Source organism: Coloeus monedula (genome assembly GCF_965178545.1).
Source record: "Coloeus monedula genome assembly, chromosome: 29".
In the NCBI taxonomy this organism is placed as follows: domain Eukaryota; kingdom Metazoa; phylum Chordata; class Aves; order Passeriformes; family Corvidae; genus Coloeus; species Coloeus monedula.
Genome location: NC_138809.1, coordinates 3050031 through 3075196, shown reverse-complemented (window position 1 = coordinate 3075196; position 25166 = coordinate 3050031). Strand labels below are relative to the sequence as shown.

The following is a 25166-nucleotide window of genomic DNA, read 5'->3' as shown; positions in this document are numbered from 1 at the left end:
TGAACCAAAGGATGTCCTGCTCCAGCCTGTGTGTCCCTTCCTGCGGGGTGGCCACCCCGGCCCCTCTGGCTGACACCTGCAACGAGCCCTGCGTGCGGCAGTGCCCCGACTCCACGGTGGTGATCCAGCCCCCGGCCTCAGTGGTCACCTTCCCTGGGCCCATCCTCAGCTCCTTCCCGCAGCAGAGCTCCGTGGGCTCGGCAGGAGCTCCCTTCGTTGCAGGCGGCTCCGGTGGCTCCTTTGGAGGCCGTGGAGGCTTCGGGGGCTCTGGGGGCTACGGGGGCTTTGGAGGCCTTGGAGGTTTTGGAGGCTATGGGGGTTATGGAGCCTGTGGTGGCTGGGGCCGTGGTTCCCGGTCCCTCGGGGGCGGCTGTGGGCCCTGCTAAACCCCAAATCTCCCTGGAGTTCAGTGCTGCCTCTGCCCGTGGGCTCCACCACCAGCCCCTCCTGTCTTCTGCCACCTGAGCCGGGATGAAGCTGCAGCCCCTGCTGAGGGGTGGCCCAGCAGCCCCGGGAGCTGCAGGGTCCCCATCACCTGCCAGGGTGACCCTGCAGCCCCTCAGCCGGCGCCTTTGGGGTTTCCAGCACTGCCTCCACCAGCTCCCCCCTCTCTGCCATCCCACCCAGCTGTGCTGACCCTCGGGTGAGGGTCTGCCCTGCTCTGCCCAGCTCCGAGATTCCCCACCCGCCCTGGGAAGGGGGAACCTCTGGGGTGGAGCCCTGGGTTGTGCCTTGCTGCTGCCTTAGGATTTTTGTGTTTCCAGTGCACTGTAGCTGTGCTGGTTTGTCTCTTGCTGACACTGCCTACGGCCTTCTTCATCCACAATAAAGAACCTGCATTGCATGAACGATTTGGCTTCTGGTTGGTTTTTATGAATTTGGTCCTCTGGTTTTCCATGTTGAGCTGGGATATGTTCACAGAACCCCAGGATCATTAAGGTTGGGAAGACCTCCAAGACCATCATCCAATCTTTGACTGGTCCCCACTCTGTCACCCTGCCCAGAGCTCTGGGTGCCATGTCCAGTTGTTCCTTGGTCAGTTCCAGGGATGACAACTCCAAACCTCCCTGGGCAGCCCCTTCCAGTCCTGACCACCCTTTTCTGGAAGAAATTCTTCCCCAGATGAAGCTCAAACCGCAACATTTATCATCAGGAGGCAGATGAATGACCAGGGCTTGTGAGAGGTTCAGCAGCTCAGACACCTTTGTCTGGTTGCACACAAAGGATGGAGAGGAGTCATGATCCCTGTTCCAAGGGACAGGTTGAAACGGAAAAGTTTCAATTAATTTATTTATTCCTTTGTGGTCCTGCAACCAAAAATTGCAATGTCTTCACTTTTTTCCACAGTCGATAATTTCAGAAGTTCAAAGCACCTCTCAGACGCCCGTAACTATTTTATGTATTTATAGGCTGTTATTAGTCTATTTAAAGCCTAATTCTCTTCTCAGATGCTCCATTATTTAAAAAACAGTCACTTCAGAGGTACAAGCTGAGGCAGTTCGATGTTTGCTTTCGTCAGAATTTATTTTATACCTTTCAAACTTTTCATTCAAATGTGGCTCTGCACAAACAGCCATGGGAGACCCAACAATGAACTGCTTTGTCTCCTCATCCTCCAAATTTGGATTTATTTCTAGTCTTATCTTTAGATTTCTTGGAGTGAACAAAACATATGTTAAAATTCCATTAATTTTAACTCTTTCTTTAACTGTTAAAAGTAGCTAAATCAGTCTGTAGAGCTGAGACAGTATAATTTATTTTAGTCTCAATTGGTTTTACTTGTGCATCCTGAGACACATGAAACTTTCCAGTTTTTACTTTGGAATTTGTCTGTAACTCCCCAGATTTTATTGATTAGCTTTAGTTAGAGAAAAGATTGAGATTATGACCAGTTGCAGCTAAATTTAGTGGCCTTAATGTCAGGATACAGCTTGAACAGCAACTTGAGCTGTGCTTCTGAATGGATAAATCAATCAAAATTCATCGAAAGCCTTGGGAAAGCTCCATCCTGAAATTTGCTGGAAATACAATCTCCAGTTTTACTGGGAAAGGTTTTCAATGAATTTTACGTTCATATTTTACGCTGAGCCCAAGCCAGGTCTGCTCCCTTGGCGGGACTGTGCCCTGGGAGATCTCCAGAGTCCTTTCCAACCCACAATTCTGGGATTCTGGGATGCTGGCATCGCCTCTGTGTGTTAGAAGGGCAGCAATTACACTCACAATGAGGGTTCGAGGGTTTAATTGAGCTTTCAGAGCTTGTTTGAGCCCAGACTCTGAGGCCAGCACCGGGCTATTACAAGGTTGTTGCTGCCGCCATTCAGGTACCTCGGTCATGAATAATTTGAGTCACTCCTCATCCCAAGGACCAGCCTGGGAACTCCACACTTCCATTGTCATTCCAATGGAGCCTGGGAGCAACGCTTGCACTCACCTGTCCTGACCAGCACTTCATGAAGTGAAGGTAAAGTGAAATTTTCAGCTCAGGAATAGATCAGGTCTCTCCTTCCAGAAAGATGGAAGAATTCCACACGCTGCCAGCACAAAAGCACGGGAGAAAGAGGGGTTTCCTCCCAGCTTCTTGTCTTATCCCCCAAAATTTAATTAATGTGTAGCCAGTCTGTGCCTTAGTGATTTACAGATTGTGTCATGTCCAATATCTGCACTCGAGCTGGGATGTGAAAGCAAATTTAAAGGGATATTTCCAAATATTTCCTAGGAAATTCTGGAATTGGAATTCATTTTCTGAGATTCTGCTGAGCTATTATTGGTTTGCAAAGTGTGTGCTTGGGTTCAGCTGAGCTGACAAGGAGTTTCGCAAAAGCCACAGGGTGCTGTGGCTCCATAAAACATCAAGCTGGGGACAAAAATCTGTGTCCATGCAAGCCAGAAAAAGCAAACCAGGGCCATTTTATGATGCTGTAACGTTTTTAATAAGAGTAAAGCTCACATTCACAACCTAAAGTAGCACAGAGAGCAGAAAGAATGGGCACCACATTAATTTATATGTGCAGAAAATCTCCCGGTTTCATTGGAACAATTTTGCTGTTGATTTTCCGCTTCCAGACTTTTCCACTTGCTTCCAGTCCAATGAAACGAAGCCGATTGGATGATTTAGGGTTTCTCTGACACAGTTTCAAAGGCATTTAAGTCAGAAATGCATCCCTAGGACAGGCACAACCCAGGTTTCATTAAATTTAGCTGGGAAAGAGCTATAAAAGAGTTATTTGTTAACAAATACTAAACCCTGTTTCCTTTACATCAGCAAACCCAGTGAGGGGTAAGAAATACAGCAGAGAAAAAAGGAAAACAAAACATTTTGGAAGAACACTGAAGAAGCTTTACAGGAACCCCGAGCTCTCCCAAGTGCTGCATCTTCCCGTCGCAGTCCTGGACTCGGAGCTCCGGCAAAGCCTCCCCGGAGCAGCAGCCGTGAATTCCATCATTAATTCCCAGTCCCGGTTCTCTATGAAACCCCCGTGGATTTAGCAGGGGTAGCAGCTTCCGTAGGAGTATCTCTGGGTGTAGCAGGTGGAGTAGGGGGAGCAGTAGCGCGGGCTGTAGGAGGGGCAGCAGTCGCGGTAGCCGCAGAACCTCCCGTAGTAGCCCTGGTAGCCACAGGGGCTGCTGCAGTCGTAGCTGCGGGAGCTGAACACGGTCCCGTAGCTGCAGGGGGAGTAGCAGGAATCCTCACACTGCCTCTGGTAGTAGAAAGTCATCTTGGAGCTGGAGGGAGGCGAGTCTGGAAGGTGGCGGAAGGGAGAAAAAGCCTGTGAGGTGTGCTCCCGACAGCGAGTAAATCCCGAGTAAACGCTGCAGGGAAGGGAGAGACAGGAAACCACTGCCACTGCCCTCATCCTTTGTTCCATCCCGAATGTAGTGCCAGTTCTTCCCCCTAATCCTCCACTCTGAGCAGCCTTCCTGGGCTTTCCCACACAGCCCCACTGAAAAACGGGATTGTGAACCGTGACCCTGCGTCAAAGCAGGGCTGGCAGGGAATGGGCTGGAAAATCCTTCAGAGCTGCACTGAGACAAAGACTTGAAGGGAAAAGGGCGTCCGTGCAGGACTGAGACTCTTTCAAACACTTAAATATTAAAAATCCATGGAGAAAAGACTGTTTGGCATAGGAATAACTCCTAAGTCACAACCTTAATTCCCTTTAGCTGCAGCACTTGTAGATTAGCAGGGAAATAAAGGAGGGAGAGCAGCATCAAATTCATCCCTTCATCATCCACTCGAATTTCCCAGATCTTTCCCGACTTACCCTCGTCTACAAGGAGGAGAAGGCAGGAGAAGGGAATGATTTCTCCTCAGGGATGCGGGGGTTTTTATGGAGCTCCCAGTCCCGCCCCGCACATGGAACACGTGCCTGCTCCCTGCGCCAGCTCCAATTTCCAGCCTGTGAGGTGGGAATTTTCCTTCCCTCATTGATATCCCGCTGCTCCCCGGGGTTTCTGATTATGGGTCCAGCACCGTGACAGGGCAGCTCCGCCCGCCAGGTCCCTTTCATCCCAAAACCACTCTAGCTAATTAAGCCTTGGTATCATCGTGCTGAATTTGCTCTTTGGGACAGCGACGACTCCTCGGAATCAGCAAAGACCTGCGGAATTCCGAACGCGGCAGGTTTGGAAGAGCAGCCTCGCTGCGAATGTGCTTTGTTGTGCTTTTTTTCCCCCCCCGCCTCTGGAACACTCATGGAAGGGAAGCACAACCCCTGCTTTTCATGGATTTCATAACTCTTACTAACACGCGGAGCATCAGCACGTTCCTGCCGATCCCTCCCAACATTTCCGGTGACTTCCAAAGGGGGAACGAGCAGCTCTTTGATTTGGAGCCGCCGTGCAAGGGGATATTGATTCAGCCAGAAAATTGGCCTGTAAGCATTGAAATGGTATGCCTGGGATGTATTTTTAGAGGGGGAAAAGCTCCCAGAGACCCAATTCCGAAGCTATAAATTACAACTTCAATAAAGCCAGGGAACAGGACACCCCAATCCACGTTTTTAGAGCGAGTGTTACATAACAGCCGGGCGTAACAACGTGGTGTTAATATTGAAATAATAAATCTCTTTGTGCCTGAAAATATTTAATAAGTCTTAATGAAGGCTTTGATATTCGAAATTCAGAGAAAGGCCCAGAACTCATGATGTGCTGCCTGTCATTATCCTCCCTTGGGATGGGAGTAAACAGCAAAACAGGGTTTTTGGAGGTGAAGGTCACCAGGGAACCCCAGGCTGGGGCTGCACCTCCACAGGGCTCAGCATTATTCATCTTCATTAGGGTGAATTAAACACCTCAACAATATTGAGAAGAAGTTACATTAAGTCATTTTCAGAATTTGGAGGATTTCTTGGGAAAACTGCAGTTATTACAGAGATAAATCCCTGGGGTTTTTATCTTTGTCTTTGTCAGGAACCCCTGAGTGAATCGTTTTCTGATCTAAGTAAAAACAAACACTGAGCAGATCTTTTTGGACCCAGCAAGATTTGCCTCGCTCGGGCTGGCTCTGCAGGAAATTATGAGTGGATTTCATAAAACAAGCCTGGAGATTTCAAATATCATAAAATGAACCTGGAGATTTCAAATATCGTTATTTCTGCTTGAAATAATTTAGACTTGTTGGGGATTTCCAGCTGCTTTAAGGTTCTCATAAAGTCGTTGATGTCTGGTTTCATTCAAATGTATTTCCAGTCTTGGAAAAGGATCCCCACTTCTGTCTACGACTTAGGAGTTTGTTGAAGTTTGGTCGAATTAATTAAGAATAATTTTTAAAAAATATAAATAAAAATAATACAAATATTCTGGCCTAAAAATGCGATTTTGAAATAAACCCAAACTATAAATTGTTTCTAGGGATTTTCGTTTTGAAAAATAATTTAAATTCTTTCTTCCTCAGATGATCCCAGAGTCATTACAGGTTTCATATATTGACCTTTGTCCATTCATCCCAAATTGGGATTGCGAGCATCCATTAATTCTGCTCTCAATATCCTTCCTTCCTTTTCCAGCTATAACTCAGGATTTCGCCACCCTAATTCCGCAAATGTAATTGACCCAGGAAGTCTGAACATGAAAGAAAAGAGCAACGCAAAGTCATCCTTTTGGCAGCCAAGAACTGAGTAACGATCCCAAAGCCAGGAAAACAATTCCATCAGCTGCAGGAATGACGTGCACGGGGTGAGTTTGGGATGTGATGAAAAGGAGTTTAAAGCACCAGAGGCTGGGGCAGATAAATGTATAAAAGGGAGAGAAATCCGAGGCTCTCCATTCGCACCTTCAGCCTCAGCTCTCGCTCAGCGTGGTGAGTCAGGCTTAAGGGGCTTTGCTGCTGGGTTTTGCTGTAGCGGGGTAGGGGTGGAACTTAAACTTTAAAATTGTATTTTAGAAGTGATTTCATGGCCATGCAGTTCAGGGCTTTTGGTAAAAACGGGGTGTTCAGGTGCCGTGTAGGTGTCGAAATTTGGCTTATTTAGACATGCACTGTGAGAAGTGCTTCATTTGATGATGTGATGAATTATTTCAGGATTTACTATTGATTAGCGGTGTCAGGGAGGTTTAGGTTGGATAGCAGGGAAAGGTTCTTCCCACAGAGGGTGGCCTTGAATGGAGAGGTTCAGTTGGTTCCTGCGTTGGCCCTTCTCTCCTCTCCCTGTTTTCCATGCTTTTACAGGGTTTCCTAGAAGCAGCAAATTCCTGCTGGATCTCTGGGACAAACCTGATCTTATCTTTCAAGCTGACAGAGGGCAGGTCCACGTTAGAGTTACTGAAGGAATCATTCCCCAGGAGGGTGGGGAGGCCCTGGAACAGGATATTCCTTGGATTCCCCATCCCTGGAAGTGTCCAAGGCCAGGCTGGAGCCACCTGTGGTAGTGGGAGCTGTCCCTGCTCGTGGCAGGGCTGGAACAAAGGACGAGCTTTAATTCCCTTCCAACCCAAACCGTTCCGCGATTCTTTGATTCCTCTTTTCCGCCACCTTCCAGACTCGCCTCCCTCCAGCTCCAAGATGACTTTCTGCTACCAGAGGCAGTGTGAGGATTCCTGCTACTCCCCCTGCAGCTACGGGACCGTGTTCAGCTCCCGCAGCTACGACTGTGGCAGCCCCTGTGGCTACCAGGGCTACTACGGGCGGCTCTGTGGCTACCGCGACTGCTGCCCCTCCTACAGCCCGCGCTACTGCTCCCCCTACTCCACCCGCTACACCCAGAGATACTCCTACGGCAGCTGCTACCCCTGCTACCAGTGCTAAACCCAGCGCCGGGCAGGAAAAACCCCCAAAATCCGCGTACAAGGCCCCGCGATGAGTTTCGCTCTCGCTCAACTCCACTGACGGCGGCTGCGGACGGATCCTGAGGGTTTGGGATCTCCTCAACGCCTGCTGAGTTACTCTGAATAATTCACTTTTCTCGCTGTTCCTTCTCAGTCTTTGGGGATGAAATTGTGTGTTCTGAGGTGTAACTTCACAGCAGGAGGTGCGGGAGCCTCGTGGGGCTGCGCTGACAGCGCTGCTCCTCTCCAACACCAGCTTTACTCGCCAAACCTCTGCTGTGAGGTGCAGCAACTCCTCGGTGTACGATCGTGTGAACCTCTGGCTACTCCTGTGCTACTCCAAGCTGTAACTTCTTCGTACTCTCATTAAAAGATCTCTTGCATCACGCTGCTGCCTTCGGTTATATTTTAATGTTCTTTTTAATATTCTGTTGGGCTTCGCTAACTATTTACTCGACACACAGGAAAAAAACGTTTAAAAGAGGCACTGATTTCAGTCACAGCAGGGTTTCAGAAAAAAATAGGGAAAAGTGGATCATAGCTCAAGAAATTTAGTAATTAAGTGATTTTTATGTGCATGCACAAACACAAATATTCCCTATTTGTGAGCAGTTAGAATTGTTTGATTTCTGCATAATCTTATTACTGACAGGATAGAAGATGAAATGCCTCTGCACTGATAAAAGAAAAGTTAAAGACAAAATAGGGTTAAAGTTAAGGACAAAAAAGTTAAAGACAAAATAGAGTTAAAGTTAAGGACATAAAAAGTTAAAGCCAAAATAGTTAAAGACAAAATCTGGAGAGAAAAAACACATTTTGGTAAACTTTTTAGAAGTACTTTTTAACACAAAACTTTGAAATATTTGTGTTTGGTCTGGCCTAAATGCCAGCCCAGAACAGCTGGAAAAATGCATTAAATGAAGGAATAAAATAGAAAAAATTCTTTAGCAAATGAAGATGGTGAAAAGCACTGAAGTTTCCTGAGGATGAACAGGTTTTAACCTGTTCCCATAAATCAGAGCACTTCATTAAGCGCCTCAATTTATTATTCCCTGGGAATTTGACTCCATGTTTCTCTAATTAATAAGAGGTTCTATAAATTAGATTTCCACCTAATGACCGAACCCTGTCTTGAGTTCTTCCCTGTGTTTGTAGGCACAGAAGTGAGTTCCTATTTCTTCAACTCCATTTTGGATTTTCAGGATTTGGGACATCCAAATTTTGCATTAATTTGGAGCAGGGAAGGAACTTTGGAAAAAGTCCTGCACTTACTGAACTTCCCAGGACAATTCCTGGCCTTTCAGTGTCCCTCAGCACTTTGGGAGGTGCTTTGGTCACTCAGAAATGATCTGACCAATGTAAACAGCAACAAAATTAAATTTATTTGGCCACGTCACAACTTCAATTAAAATAATTGGTTTCCTCTCCATCAGGGATCATTAATCTGTTCTCAACTCAACCCAACAATATAAAAAAAACCACCTTTTTTTTTGTCTTAAAAAACTTTTTGTCTCCTCCTCAGCTTTAGTGATGGAATCCAGAATGGAGAAGGGAATTAGTAGGAGTTAAAATTATAAAACTGTACAACAAATCTCATTAATGCTGATTTTCAGCCTCACCTATGGCTTCTCAGCACAAATCAAGAGGCTTTTTTTAAATTCAGCAAATACCTCCCTGTATGACCTTCCCTGCAGTGAGCCAAGCCTCATTTGCATATTAAATGAGGATAATAACAGACATTGGGGAAGTGCTGAGCCTCAACAGAATTTATGGTATCAATGTCCTCCCCAAACAGTCATTAAAAGCTCTTTGGCAACGTCTGGGTTATTTAAATCCTCTCGGTTTGTTGCTGAAAGGCGCCTCGTGTAACCCAACCAGAACGGCGAAGGGAGCCCCGGGGCTAAGGAAGGTTTTTTCTTTATTTAAATTAATTCCTGACATCCCCTGGAGCAGAGTGACGGAGATCCGGGTGCACCTCACTGGAAAATGCCTCGACAGCAGATCAGGGAGTGATTCCTGCTTCCCTGCCTCAGGAAAATCCCTCCCGAGGGGGAATGTCCAACCCTTTGTGTTCTCCAGCCTGTCAAAGGCAGAGGCTGCTCAGCAAAATCATTTTATCATTTTACCTCCTGTGAATTCCCCTGTCCATTCTGAGGCCTGGATTTCGTCACTAAAGCTGAGGAGGACCCCGAAAGTTTTTTAAGACAAAAAATCCTTGGCTTGTTATTATAGATGTGGAATCATGGAAGGACCTTAAAGATCTCCTGATTCCAACCCCTGCCATGGGCAGGGACACCTCCCACTGTCCCAGGCTGCTCCAACCTGGCCTTGGATGCTTCCAGGGATGGGGAATCCATGGAATAACCTGGGCCAGAGCCTCCCCGCCCTCACAGGGAACAAGTCCTTCCCAATATCCAACCGAAATTCCCCCTCTGTCACTCTTGACCCCATTCCCTGTGTCCTGTCCCTGCAGTTCCTGAGGAAAAGCCCCTCTCCAGCTTTCCCGGAGCCCCTGCAGATCCTGGGAGAGGCTCTGAGGTCTCCACAGGCTGAACATTCCCAGCTCTCCCAGCCTGGATCCACAGGGAAGGGGCTCCAGTCCCTTTATCAACCTCGTGGCTCCTCTGGAGTTGCTCCAACAATTCCACGTCCCTGTAACATTGGGGACACCAGAACTGGACCCAATATTCCTGGTGGGATCTCACCAGAGAGAGCAGAGGGGGAGAATCCCCTTCCTCACCCTCCTGCCCACGTTCCTTTGGATGCAGCCCGGCACAGGGATGGATTCTGGGCTGAGCTCACACCACCAGCTCATGCCCAGGTATCCCATATATAAATCCTATAAATATCGGACACGTGGATGCTATCACAAGACACTGACGCAAGTGAGTTTTTCCAATAATTTCCTCTGGAAAAAAAAAGAAAAAAAACCCCCACACCATAAAAATTAACCACATTTCTCAGATGCTGCTTTAATTGATCCCGTGCCTTGGCCTGCACCTCTTTGAGGACAAATTATAGGCAGGAGAAGAACCTAAAAGAATCAATGGAATGCCTGTCATTAATTGTGACGGAAATCCTGGAGCACTTGGGGTAATTCTCTTCCGCTCCCCCAGTGTTTTACGTCACCCCAAAATGTGCAGTGTCCACCTCCCTTGTGGGCCCACAAGGTAAAGAACCAATCCATGGACTCCCAGCTCATCAGGAATTGTGGCCGGAGCTGTTCTGTGTAGCCTCCAGTCCCATTCCCAGCTGTCCTGGGGTGCTTTCCCAGAAATCCTTTTGTCCTGGAAAGTCTCAAGATGAAAGAATCTCCCAAGCTGTAATCACAGTGCCCAGCCCCAGGAATTCCAAAATTGCCCTAAATGCGGAGGAAAACAATTATAGCAATTGGGCTGCTGATGTACTTCCCAAATTTGCCCCGTGACGAAGGGAAGCTCATGGAGAACTGCTCCGACTTCCACCATGGGAATATAAAAATGCTCCCAGCCCCAGCGCTCCTCACACAGCTCCTCTGGGTTTGCTCTTCCCACTGATCTCGGTAAGTCCAGATCCTGTTCTCGCGGAGAATCCTTGAACCTGGGGGGAAATCCTTTGCTCACAGGTGTTTTCTCCTGGCTGCTTTTAATCCGGGGGGCACAGACGCGGGAACATTCCCATTCCTAGGAGACATGGGAAGCCCAGTTTGAAGTTCTGGGTTTCTTTTTTTCCCGTGGTGACACCTGGAATTTTCAGGCCTGGGCAGAATCATTGTGCAAGGAGGAAATGACTTTTTGTGGCAGGGTGTTGCAACGGGGAATATGGAAAAGTCCCAGGAATTGTTTTTGTCCCTCTGGAGTCCCTGGGGCAGCTCTGAGCTGCAGGATTTAAACCTTCACTGCCCAGCAGAGTGTCCTTGCTAGAACTGGCTCTAACAAAGCCGGCATTACCCAGGAAACTGAATTGTTTATGTGCCAAGATTAAAAGCAGACAGAGAGGCTGGAGACTTAATGAACTCCTTGAGTTGTGCGTGAGCACTTCTAAGAACTCCAGAAAACGCTGTGAGGGATTCGACTCAGACACCGGGACTCTTTCATGCCCCTACCCTGAGCTGGGATTTACCTCAGCTGCCCGTGCTCAGAGGCTGGGCAGAAAACACCCCCAGATTCCTTCTTTGGGAAGACTTTTTTTCTTGGAAAGGGTTCTCAGGATTTGGAAGGGAGGTTTGGAGTCCCCATCCCTGGAGGTGTCCAAGGAGTTCCTGGACGTGGCACTCAGTGCTCTGGGCTGGGTGACAAGGTGGGGACTGGGTGCAGGTTGGACTCAATCTTGGAGGTCTTTTCCAACCTCAGCAATCCTGGGATTCTGGGATTCTGGGATTCTGGGAATCTGTCACATGAAAATCACCCCCAAACCCGAGGGATTCCCTCAACATTTCCACCCAAGCCCACCTCACTCACATCACAACTCTGCTCCTACAAACTGAGCTCACCCTTTTTCTCCCACTCTACTCCAGGTTTGCTTCCACCCCTCCACCCCTCCATCCCAAGATGTCCTGCTGCTGCTACTCCCCCTGCTACACCCTGTGCTGCTCCCCCTGCTACCGCACCTACAGCTGCTGCAGCCCCTGCTACTCCCTGAGCTGCTGCCGCCGCTCCTACGGCACCTGCTGCAACTACAGGACCTCCACCACGCGCTACTACTACCCCTCGTGCTGCTCCTACTCCTGCTGCTACCCCTGCTGCTGCTAATCCCATGGAAAAATGCCCACAACCGGATCTGCACCAACTGAAGACCAATGGCTGAGCCCACGGCTGCTGTTTGCACAAGTGCTGAACCCCCAGGATGAAGTCGCTACAAATGGGGGCTTTGCTGTGCTCTAAAACCTCTTGGAATTTCTGCTTTTGCTGTTCTCTCTGTCTGCTCCTTCCTGTCTTTCTCCACGCTCCTGATGTTCCGCATTGAAAGCCTCCCACAGCCCCTTCGGCAGCAGGAGGGATGATCTGCAATTTATGTGGAACTTCTCAGGGTTGCTGCAATGGGGCTGAAGGACCTCTGTGAAATCAGATTTGGAGTCATCTGCATTTTCAATAAGCGCTTCCAGCAGGGTGCTGCAGCCCTGGGTAAGGAAGATTTACAACTGTCTCGCCTTTGATCTGGATTTACGAGGACCTGAAGGATGAACAACACGGCTTCAACGTGTTCTGGAGTGCAGTGACTCATCTCCCGGCGCTGCATCCAGGATCCCAAAACTATAATCTTTCTGTATCTCTGCCAGCTCTTTTTCTTATTCTATTAAATACTTCCTGCATTTAAAAAACTCTGGAGATCCAGTTGTTTTCTTGCCTCTGTCCTTGGTTTACGTGGATATTCTGGGAGCTGTGGAATTCTGAAGGGACTTTGCTCAAATCCATGTGCGGCTCTGGGCCCCTCATGGCAAGGGGGACATTGAGGGGATGGAGCATGTCCAGGATGGGAATGGAGCAGCAGGAGAAGGGTCTGGAGAATCCTGAGGAAGCTGGGGGGGCTCAGTCTGCAGGAAAGAAGCTCCAGGGGGGAATTTCTGGCTCTTCCTGGGGGCAGCCAGGGAGGATTTGGGATCTTATCCCAGGGAACAGGGAGAGGATGAGAGGGAATGGCCTCGAGCTGTGCTGGAGAGGTTCAGGTTGGATGTTTGGGAAAATTTCTCCTGGAAAGAACGGTCACAGGATTGAGGTCCAACCTCTCCAGTGTTACCCTTGACATCTCCAGTCCTTAATCTTGCAGAGTTCATAATTTTGTCACCCAATCCTTTTCCTGTGAAGGATTTCAAGATATTTGTGTGACCTCCACCTAATTTCTGGCGTTAGTTTGAATTTAAAACATGCATACTAAAGAGCAAACAGGATGCTGAGGCTTCCTGAGAATGTTGCACACCAAAGATTTCAAGCTGCTCGAGAAACACAGGTGACAAATAAACCCAGAAATGCTGAATTGATGCAGAAAAAGTCTTTAATAGGAGTGCAAGGCAGATATAATTCGAAACGGATACAGAATGGAAAGACCACATTCCCAAAGTCACACGACACCCTGCCCGCACCATCCAGTCAGAGGGAACGTTTTGTACAGCATTGCCAAAACCATGGAGATTGGTTTGCTTGGAGAACTGAGGAGAAGATCTGGGTCAAGAGGAGAGTTGGGGCTGAGGCAGCATGAGTGGCATGAAGACAAACCATCGCCAGCCCTTCAGCAGCAGCGCAGAGTGCTCGGAGCACCCCGGGGGTGGCTCTTGTCCCCAAGTGGGCTCTGCACACCAAGGGGCTCTGCTGCCAGACTCTCCAGCAATCCACGCCTGCCAAACCCCGGCTGCGTTTCGGGGTCGCTCCCCCCGGCTTTAGCAGCTGTAGCACCCCCCGTAGCCGAACCTTTGGCCGTAGCGGGAGCCAAAGGGGTACCCGTAGCGGCCGGAGTAAAACCCGGGGTATCCGTAGCAGTCCCCAGAGCCATAGAAGCCCCTATAGCCACCGTAGAGCCCGCTGGAGCCGTAGCAGTCCCCGGACCCGTAGAGGCTGCGGTAGCCATACAAGCCGCCGTAGCCATAGCGATCCCCAAAGCCATAGAGGCCACGGGAGCTGTAGAGGCCCCCGTAGCCCCGATAGCTGCAGGGGCTCCCGCAGTCGTAGCCCCGGTAGCCATAGAGGCTCCCGTAGTTGCAGGAGGAGTAGCAGTCATCCTCACACTGGCCTTGGAGGAAAGTCATCTTTGGGAGATGGAGGTAAAACCTGCAACGGGGAGGAAAGGAAGAGGGGTAAATACTCCCAAAGGAGTAGCGACAATGTCAGAGCCCAGAACTTCTTCGCTGGTCCTGTGACACCAAGAGCAGAGGCAAAATTATGACCTCAGCTCCTCATTACACCCTGTTTGTATAATCTGCTCGTTTACCCACTGTCTTTAAATTATTTTCTATTCTATGTTCATATAGATTTAATATAATCATATTAAAGTATTTCTGTACTCCTGGGATTGGACTGACTACTCCTGACTACGGAATCAGCGGCCACAGACCAAAACCTTGATGCTGCCTTAGGGTTTTTTCTGAGAGAACCTGGTTAGGAACCCTAATTTTCTTTTAGGATATCAGCTTTTCATGGAGCTCTGCATTCCCAACTCCATCAGGAAAGTATTTCCAAAATTCTACTGTGATAACACCCTTCGGTTTTTGGGTCCATCGCTGCAAGCCCCATTTCAGTGCTTTCCACCCATTTTAATTTGCACCTGGAAATGCTGAGAGCCCACAGAAGAAACCATGGAGCGTGAACACACATGAGAACATCTGTGCTGCCAAACAGACCTGAAATCCCACTTAAAATAGAAGATTTAAGGAAAAATCCACCAAGAGTCATGGTGGGGAAACCCTTTCCTACCTCTGCTGTCCTAAAAATCCCTTATGAGGGAATCCAGGTACCAACAGGACCAGGAAAGTTCCACTTGCAGCTTTAAAACTCGAACCCAGCGAGCCCAGATAAAAGGAACAGAGAAACCTGACAGTTCAGAGGAGCCACACTCCTACAAGAAATTCTGGAAGGAAAATTCCCAGTCCAGAGGAGGAAAGGAGGAAAAGCTTACCGAGTTCACCGGGAGGAAGAGGCAGGAGAGCTGATGAGGAGCCTTGAGCTCTGAGCCCTTTTTATACTCCAGCTTTCCCTCCTGGCTTATCTCAGACGCCCTGTGGATTCAAAAGGTTTGGAGCCTTATTAGCTGGGAAACAAATTTGCCTGTACACGTCATATCTTCAATTAATATAATCTTCCTCATTGTTTGGGTTTATTAGTGTGTTCCCAGCCTCCCGTATGTCCCACATATTACAGGCTTCTTTCATCTTCACATTTTCTGGGCCAACAACATTCCTGATACCATTTTATTGCCTCCGTTGTCAAATCCAAAGTTTATTTTGGCGTAATATAAAAGCCATTTCTAATTTCTCCAAGTCATTGGAGAGAGAGGAGTTTTCAGTAAAAAAGGAAAAAATTCCCACATGCTTGAAAATATTTGTGTTCAGTAGAAAGATGCACCACAGGGTTTTATTTAAAGGAAATGTAAACATAGGGATTTTATGTTAAACCTCATCAACTTCAGGAAAAAGGACCAGAACTATAAATAAATCTTAATTCCATTCCTCCAAAGTACTCCTGAATCAAAGCCATGCTGCTGCAGGAGCAGGAAGAATGTTTTTAACAAAACTACAACTGCATTTTTTGCAGTGCTGTTCACTGGAGGGTTTGACCCAAGTTCAGCAGAGCAAAGTGGAGAATTCAAGGCTGAACTTGATCTGGCAATAAAGAAATGATCAGTATTAGCACTAAAAGAGCATTACATGAACACCAAAAGAACCCTGTTGGTACGTTTTCCACAAAGTATCACCATGTGTAGACATGACGATAGTGAGGAACGCTGGAGGTTAGGGCAGAACTCCTTGGGTGACCTTCACCTAATTTCTGGCATTAATTTGAATATAAAATAAGTGTAATAACGAGCAAACAGGATGCAGAGGCTTCATCTGAATTTTGCATACCAAAGCACTTCGTAAACACTCATTAATGACTTCAGTTTGCAAAGTGTTGCAGGATTTAAATATTAATAGTTTGACAGCAAAAGAGGCCTCCAGATTCAATAATATGGTACTCCTCAAGGTCTCTGGTTCCTGACCCCTATTAAGGTGATGCTGAAACTTTGATGAAAGTCAAAAAGTATCCCAAAAAATCACTTAAAAGAGGAAGGAATACTCGGCAACAAGGCGGTTGGAAAACGTCTTTGGATTGTTGTTGGAGAACCTGGGATACAAATCCAGTGGGAAAGCCCCACCAGGATCACGGGGAAGCTTGGGCAGGTCATGGCAATGCTGAGTAGAGGCTCCTCAACCTTCGGCACAGCAAAGCAAAACCTCTTCCCTCAGTCCTCCATGAGCAGCACCACAGGCGCCAAAACCAAGCCAACGGAGCACCCACAAGGCAACCGCGAAACTCCTGATGGTCTGAACATCTCCCAAATAAACATCTCCCCAAATAAACATCTCCCCAAATAAACATCTCCCCGGATAAATATCTCCCCAAATAAACACCTCCCCAAATAAACATCTCCCCATCCGGCCGCAAGGAATTCCGAGCAATTTCCACAGAAACGTGTCCTTCTTTTAAGATTAAAGACATTATAAGGGGTTGACATTGGTGCCGCCATGCCAAATGTGGAAAATATGAAAATGGTTGGCTCCAGTGACGCCAGCTGGAAGAATGAAGAGTTGGATGACGTAGTTTGGATAATTCCCGAGTTTGGGAAGGTGTAAAAACAGACCTCCGCTCCGAAAAGTCATTCGCTCCTCTCAGCTTTTCCTCCCAACTTCTCCTCTTGGCAGAGCAGGTAAGGCAATACTGACTCTACTCTCATGTGTGTATGTTTGTCCAAATATTTCTGTATAAATACATACAATGAATATTAATATGAATATGAATATCTATAAGATACATGCTGTTTCTTTATTTATTTGATAGGTACTGCTGTGTCTGTAAATATTTATATGAATATATATATTATATTTATATATAAATATATATATGTATTGTATTTATGTATATAAATATAATATATATAAAATATATATTATTTATATTATTAATATATTTTTTATATATATATATGAGTATATTTATATGTAACCTGTGTCTGTGTACAGGTACAGACATTCTGTAAGGAATTTCTTGTCATTTTAGAGTCAATCCCAAATGCAAAATTCCCCGCCACCTCAAGGAATTCCTCCGCTCAAAGCTTTTTGCTCCTCTTTCCTGTGCTTGTTTAATATTAGGCTTTAAAGTGCTGAAAACTGGAAATTTGCTACCGCAATTTTGTAATCAAAAGTCATTTTCAGTGCTGGGTTATATTTTTTATATTTTTCTCTCATTTATTACATTTCTCTGATTTCTGGGGCAGGAAAGCTCAACTCTCAGCTGGCAAAACCCTCATGCACCACATTTAGTCAGCAGTTTCCAAAAGTTGATGGGCGAAAAAAACAACAACTCTTTTTTGAGATTCAGGAGATTAGCAAAATAAATGAGTTAATTAAGAGGCTGAAACCGATGCGCAGGAGGCACCGAGTCGGAGCCTTTGCTCTGCCCTCAGCAGCCCATAAAATTTGTTTCTGGGTGTGTGTTCCAGGCTCTCCAAATCAACAAAGGATGGCTTCCTTCAAGGACCGCTGGCAAGTCTTGGGTGCTGCGCCCAAGTCAGCAACGACGGCTTCTGTGGCTTCTGGTCTGGGCGCCCCTCCAGCTTCTACTGGGACCAGTGCCAAGACGCCCCCCCCGCCAGCTTCAGGAACATCGGGAGCTTCATGAAGTCCTCTGGAAGCCTCTGTGGGAGCGTCTGTGCAAACCTCAATGAGGACATTGTTGGGAGGCTCTCTGGGGAGCTTGAGGGGCTCTCTGGGCTCCTGGGTCACTTTGGAAACTGCGGATTAAGTCTCCCCTTCTCCGTTCAGTTTGTGAACAGAACCATCTGAGCTGTTCCCAGCAGAATTAGCGCCCAAGGCATGAAATGCAGGACTTGGATTCATGGTTTAGGTTACGGTGCTGAGAAATGATGAGCGCTCACGCCTCTGACTCTGGGGGATGTGTGGGTGCCAGGTGGTGTAGGATACTCCAAATGTAACCCTCTGTGGGATCTCCTGTCTCTCCAGCTGTCACTCTGAAAGGGCTGAGGCACCTTTAGAGCACTTTGGTGGAGTAGAGAGAGACTTTTGGGTGTGAGGAAAGAGCTTTTTAAGTTCATTCGCAGCCACTTTGTGTTGCCACAGTAGTGGGAATTTCTGCAACCAAGTCCACTTTGCTCCACTCTGACCAAAGGTGACTTTTAGCAGAGCAGCTCCTGTTCTGTGTCCCTGCTGCGCCTCACCTGACACCGAACATGGTGAAGAAACACGTTTGTTCTGGTACACTCCACCATTTCCACCGGGGAAAACATCGCTCACCATAGGGAACTTGCCAAAGCCCCTTCTGTATCTCTGCCAATTTCTTCTTTCTGTTCCTCCCTGCTTCTCATTTTCATTAAAATTACTCTGTTTGGTAACATCAAATGTCGGCTCCGCTTTTGTCTTGGCTCATCCAGCACTTTAAAAGGACCCCCAGCCATCCTAAGGAGCCCTGCAATAAGAGGGCAGTCTAGACTCCAGATGTTAGGGACTGTCACCACATCTCCACCTCAAAGACTCCTGCCCTGACTCACTTCTCCCACTAGAAGGAAAAACCTTAAGTAACCCTTGACCTTGGGTTTATCCAAATATTTCACCAGAAACAGGCATTGTTTGATTGATTTTTCCCCCACAGACACTCCTGGAGCAAAGCTGGGCTTTGTGCTTGGGCAATAAATCACAAGAATGAGAGATTGAGGGGGACTCTCGTGGTCATCCAAGGCAGGAGATCGGTGGCATTCGAGGTGAAAGACACCTAAAAGACCAAAGGCAGCCAAGCTGTGACCATCTTCTGCAGGGTTCAGCTCCTCTGCAAACGCAGCAGCCGGTTCTTCAGGGAGTTCCTGTCAGCCCCTGCCCTGTCGCCTCAGGAGACTGAGGAGCCCTGATTTAGATTTAGAACACTATTTAGCTTTAGAATATAAGAGATGACGGGAGGTGAAGGCAGGTGACAGGGCTGGGACTGGCAGGAAATCACCATCTGCAGCTCCTGTCCCCCGGGGGAAGCGGTGCTGCCTCGGGAATGATCAGAGGGGGAAGTCATAAGGGAAGGACCTCACAAATGATGCCATCCTGGCAAACTTGGGCAGGGATGGAGGTTAAATTTGGGCCAAAGGACCCTGGGGAGGGCTGCAAACTTTACACAAATCTTCGGCTTCCTGGGTTTTATTCCATCTGCCCTGCTGTGCATGGCTGTCCAAGCCCTTCCACACTCTCCGTGCAGATAGGAAAAGCCTTTGGGTGCCAGAGGCATCCAAGGGAGACAAGCTGAGTTTATAGTGTTGGGAGACTCCAGCATTTCCTAATGTTTTCCCGGGGGAACCCAGCCCATTTTGCTGCTGACAGCAGAAGGGTTGCGAAACCTTTCTTAAAAGCTTTGCCATTTTCTAAGGGCTGCTCTGCTTGGGTGGCTGTTCCTCCCTGACGCCTCTTCCTGGGGCATCCCAATCTGGGGCTGTCCTTCTCAAACCGGGCCACTGGGAAATCAGACCAGACCTAACTCTTGCCTGGGGCTGCCCCTTCCCAGAGAAGGAAATGGAGCTGTGGAGCTCATCTCTGCTACCTGGAGCTGGTCAAAGAGTTTCAGGGAAATCAATGACATGATGGAGAGAAATGGATGTTGGGCTGGAGGAGCAGCATTTCTGCTGACTGGTCCTGGTTTTCTGCCCATTGAATGGCTTCTCCAACCTCCTCCCTTAATTATTTTCTTGAGCCTTTCCTCTACTTTTCTTTGAGAGCTGGGAAACATTAGGAAATGCTTCTGCAGGAGGCCACCACGGCAAGAGGAGGGGTGGCCATGGCTATGCCTGGGAAATCAGCCCAGAGGTGACCCCTCACAGCCACTTCTGCAGTGACATTTGTGATTCTGGCTGATGTCTTTGACGTGGAACTGGGCTCACAGGGGATCCGGGCAGTTCTGTCTGGGCTCTGCTTGTTGAACCACCTCGTTCTGTGCCACATGATCATCTTTAGTGTTCTAAATCTGAATCATCTTTAGTGTTCTAAATCTAAATCTAAATCATCTCATATTCTACAGATAAATCATCTTTAGTGTTCTAAATCTGAATCATCTTTAGTGTTCTAAATCTAAATCATCTCTTATATTCTAAAGCTAAATCATCTGTAGTGTTCTAAATCTAAATCAGGGCTCCTCAGTCTCCTGAGGTGACAGGGCAGGGGCTGACAGGAACTCCCTGAAGAACCGGCTGCTGCGTTTGCAGAGGAGCTGAACCCTGCAGAAGATGGTCACAGCTTGGCTGCCTTTGGTCTTTTAGGTGTCTTTCACCTCGAATGCCACCGATCTCCTGCCTTGGATGACCACGAGAGTCCCCCTCAATCTCTCATTCTTGTGATTTATTGCCCAAGCACAAAGCCCAGCTTTGCTCCAGGAGTGTCTGTGGGGGAAAAATCAATCAAGCAATGCCTGTTTCTGGTGAAATATTTGGATAAACCCAAGGTCAAGGGTTACTTAAGGTTTTTCCTTCTAGTGGGAGAAGTGAGTCAGGGCAGGAGTCTTTGAGGTGGAGATGTGGTGACAGTCCCTAACATCTGGAGTCTAGCCTTGCAGGGAATCTTCGTGCTGGCAGCTCCTGTGTCCTGCCACTCCAGTTCCTGACCATCAGCTCCTCCCCAGCTTCCTTGTAGACCCCTTTCAGATCCTAAACCTGGAATTCATTCATGCCCCGAGGCTCAGGAAAAGTTGGATGGTGAGAGGAATTTGCGGCCTGAGTGCGATATTATCATAACAGCAAACAGCCGGGTAATTTAACTAACAGAAAACCAACTCCTGGGATTCCATTCCAACTCCAGACTGCCAGCCTCCAGCAGGATGTATTTACTGGGGAATTATCCATTTAAATGTTCCCTTGGGAACCAACCACAGGGGTGATGCCACAGGAGCTGCCAGCATGATGATTCCCTGCAAGGCTGAGGATCCTCCCTAAAGACTAAAGCTGTCCCAAATGAGAACTTGGGCCCCTGGTTATTGCCCAAACTGGACTAATTTTTCCAATTATTTGTTAAAGAGTGCGGCCTTTTAGGAGAAGGGGAAGTGGGACATGAAACAGGAAAAAAAAATGGCCTTGTTGGAAATGACAGGAGAAAAGAATTTCAAAATTCGCCTTATTTAGCTGGATATTGTTAACTCACAATTATCGCTCACCCCAATAATTAGGCTCAATAATGAACCTAAGAGTTATTAGCAAATGCTTCTATCTTAAAAAGGCATTAAATCTTCTTAGTGAGATACTCGATATCTTTAGTCCTCAAAAGGACATTTCACATGAATAGCTTTTATATCCAAATTAATAAAAATGTGTCCAAAATAGTTCTATCAAATCCCACCGGCAGAATTTCATAATTTCACTGATATTTCGGATTTGTGGTAAATGCAGATCTCAACTTAGGCCATAAAAGAGCATCTTGGGAAGCCCCAATAAACTGCAGCTCCTTCCCAAACACTCCATCCTCCCAACAACAAAGATCCCTGGCTTTTGAAGTTTGGGGGATTTCTCTTTCGTAGGGTTTATGTGGTTGGGGAGAATCTGGTTTCATCACCTGCTCCAGGGCTCACCAACATTATTACACATTATTATGGTGCCTGGGAAACTCTGATTTCCTTCCACGTAAGGATAATAATTCCCCAAAGAGTGACTACCCGGAATAATCCCACATCCCCAGGTCACCTTGCAATCCTCAGTGCCACTGGTGCTGTTGCTCACGCGCTACATAACGTTTCAAACACGGCCAGGAGACCTTGGGAAAGGTTTATTACCAATATATTCCTGAAGAAATCCCCACTTCCATGAGGGAGCATCAACATCATGTCCAGGTCATGCTGAGAGATGTTCAGGGGCTGGAGCAGCAGGAGAAGGGAATGGAGAGTCCTGAGGGAGCTGGGGGGGCTCATCCCGGAGAAAAGGGGGATTCAGAGGGAATTTGGGGCTCTTCCAGGGGGGATTTGGGATCTTATCCCAGTGAACGGGGCCAGGACAAGAGGGAACAGCCTCGAGCTGTGCCAGGGGAGGCTCAGGGTGGATATTTGGGAAAATCCCTCCTGGAAAGGGTGGCCAGGCCTTGGGAGGGGCCAGGGAAGGTTGGAATGGCCATCCCTGGAGGTGTCCAGTCAATTCCTGGACGTTGGTGTGGGTGACCACAGGGGGATCGGGCATAGCTCGGGCTCAATGATCCTGGAGGGCTTCTCCAATCCTGTGTCACTGCCAACATGGGGAGGCTGAGCCCGAGGACACCAGGAGCAGGTGCCAGAAAAGCCAGTATTGAGCAAAAATCTCCACAGAGACTGGAAATGTGGGAAAGGAATGGACAGCTGTGGCTGTGCAAAGGAGATGCACCCACAGACCTTGGCCAGAGTCCTCAGGAATTTCATTATCCTGACGATGGGATCAGGTTGGTGCAGCGGGACAAGGACAGGGAACGCACAGAGACACCCACACGCCAACAAACCTGCTGCAATGTCTGGTTTAATGAGGAAGAAGAGGTGAGACACAGCACTGGTTACAAACTGCCCACAAGCCGTGGTTTGGTCCAGGGTGACTCAGGTAATGTGTGGGGTTGCTTCTCCTGTGGTGATACCCAGCCCTGATCACACGGCACAGCAGCAGAGCAGGGGCTGGGGCACTCCAGAACCCTTTTTATCCATCAGTAACCATGGAAAGTGCTAGAAAATGGATCTAAAGTGGATCTCGTACCAGATCCTTGACATTGCCACAGTCACAGAAGCACAGAATGGTTTGGGTGGGAAGGGACTTTAAAGATGATCCAGTTCCACCCCTGCCATGAGCAGGGAACCTTCCGCTATCCCAGGTTGCTCTAAGTCCTGTCCAGCCTGGCCTTGGACACTTCCAGGGGTGGGCAGCCACAGCTTCTCTGGGCAACCTGTGCCGGGGCCTCACAGGAAAGAATTTCCTCCTAATTTCTGCCTAAACTCTAATCTAAACCTACTGTCAGTGGGAAGCCACAAAGATCCCTACAAGCCCCCAAGGAATCAGGAACAGTCCATAGATTTGAGAACAGAGTGCTTGGAAAGAGAGGAAAGCTTTAGAGAAAGAAAATCCGGAAGGGTAGGAGAAGGATAGAAATGGATTTTTGAGGCATTCAAACATCCACCGATGCTTTTGATGCTGCCCCAAATGCTCCTTTCCCTAAACGCTGTGCCCCAGAGCTCAGCCGTGGATCCGCATCCTGCCGCTCACCATCTTCCAGCCGCCACTCCTTGGCTTTAGCAGCAGGGTCTGCAGCTCCCAACTGGGTACCCCCGGCCCCACCTGGCCCCGCCGTAAACTTGGGAAGCTCCAGGGGTTCGGGCAGCACCAAAACCACCTCCGACACCAGCTCCGACACCGGCTCCGACACCGGCTCCGACACCGGCTCCAACTTCGGGGACTCCCGCGGATCCCACGGCGCTCTGCTGCGGGAAGGTGCTGAGGATGGGCCCGGGGAAGGTGACGACCACAGGGGGAGGGTAAATCACCACCGTGGAGTCGGGGCACTGCCGGACACAGGGCTCGTTGCAGGTGTCGGCCACGGGCTGAGGCACAGCCACGCCACAGGGGGAGGCGCTGCCGTCGGTGCAGGGGCTCAGGGAGTGAACCATGGCTCAGGGATGGGGATCTGCGGGGCAAGGGAAGGGCAGGAAAATAAAACACAAATTCGTATCAGTTTCATAATCAAACATGAGCAGAAAAGGCTATGAAGAGGCTCAAGGGACAGGGAGAATTCTCATAGCTCAGCACCTAAAATACGTCCCTAACTCGTGTATTGAACACAAGGGGAAAGAGTTTTCATGGAATAGTAATTAGATCTCACCCAGATCTGCATCTCCCAGTGGCTGAACAGCCACAAATGGATTCATTTACACAATCCCAGAGTCACTGAGGTTGAAAAAGCCCTTCAAGATCATCGAGCCCAACCTGTGACCAATCCCCACCTTTGCAACCAGACCAGAGCACCAAGTGCCACATCCAGTGGTTTCCACCAGGAGAATGTCAGACTGATCCCAAAACCACACTCAAAGGCTCGGTTAGAGAAGGAATTCAGGAGTTCAGGAGTTCAGGAATTCAGGAATTCAGGAATTCACTTACCTACAGCACAAGAGAAGTGAGAGAAGAGAAATGATCGTGGCAAGGTGTGAGGTTGAGCGCTTTTATACCCGTCCCCAGAGTGCCCAGCACGTGAATCACCCACGTGCAGAACTTCCTAATCAATTAGTAACCACGATTCTTTCAAGATCCAACTTTGTTAATGGATGTCAGTTGTTTTAGATAACTCACTCTTGCTAATTACTGGTTTGTCCTTCTGTCCCGCATGACCTGTCCTTTACTGCCTTCCCCACTCTGCAATTTCAACTTTATAGAGAGGGGATTCTTCATCTCTGCAACTCAAAGGCAAAAGGTTTATGGGGTTTAGGCTTGATCTTCTCCATAGATGGACTCATTCCTGGGCAGGGGGGAACCAGGCACTTCTCTGGATAAAAATATCCTTGAGTCAGCCCAGGAAGAGCTGAAAAAGTGAGGGATAAAGGGGAGTTCCAGGTTCTTGGATGAAATATTTGATGGAAGAGGGATAATCTGTGTTCTGGGTTCTTCAGACTAATACAAAATCTGATCAAAGCTCTGGCACACTGCAAAAATCCTGAATTTTATAGTTATTGACCCAAATAAGTCGGGACACATCTTTCAACCTGATTTCAACCGAGCACACGATTCCTTTACACGTTTTAACAATAAAACAGAAAGAAAGGCAAGACCACATTTTACATCACGTTAAATACCCCGTACTTTCAAAACCATCAATCATGGCTGGATTTAGGGAATGGCAAAAAGGCCATAAATGGGGTGTGACCGAGGCAAGACCTTGGCAGGCATTTTTTCCAGGGAGTCACTTCTCCAATCAAAGGGCACCCAAAGCCCTTGGAACAACAACTCACGCGGCACGTTGGGAACAATGAGTGGGAGACGCCTCTGGAATCCCAGTTGCTGATGAATCCCAGCTGCTGATTGGGGTTATCGTCCTACTAAACCTGAGGAGGAGGCTCTGGGACAGCCAGGAGTGGAGTCAGGGATGCCAAGGATGGCACCGGTGTGAGCTGGATGGACACTCCCACCCACAGCAGCTGCTCCAATGTGGTTCCATTTGGTTTAAAAACAAAAGTCTTTTCCTACTTCTGCTCTCTTTTATTAAACCTCACCTC

The 25166-nt window shown here is 48.1% G+C and overlaps 2 protein-coding genes across 2 annotated transcripts; one reads left to right on the top strand and one right to left on the bottom strand.

Moving 5' to 3' along the window:
- Window positions 1-11: 11 nt before the first annotated feature.
- On the top strand, window positions 12-386 carry LOC309582994 (claw keratin-like; the record flags this gene model as incomplete). The annotated part of the gene is made up of 1 exon (XM_082298451.1): window positions 12-386. The coding sequence occupies one exon, from the start codon at window positions 12-14 to the stop codon at window positions 384-386; it is 375 nt and encodes a 124-aa protein (XP_082154577.1).
- A 22809-nt stretch (window positions 387-23195) lies between these two features.
- LOC309583104 (uncharacterized protein) lies at window positions 23196-23570 on the bottom strand (the record flags this gene model as incomplete). Its single annotated transcript, XM_082298630.1, has 1 exon — window positions 23196-23570. The coding sequence occupies one exon, from the start codon at window positions 23568-23570 to the stop codon at window positions 23196-23198; it is 375 nt and encodes a 124-aa protein (XP_082154756.1).
- Between the last annotated feature and the right edge of the window lie 1596 nt (window positions 23571-25166).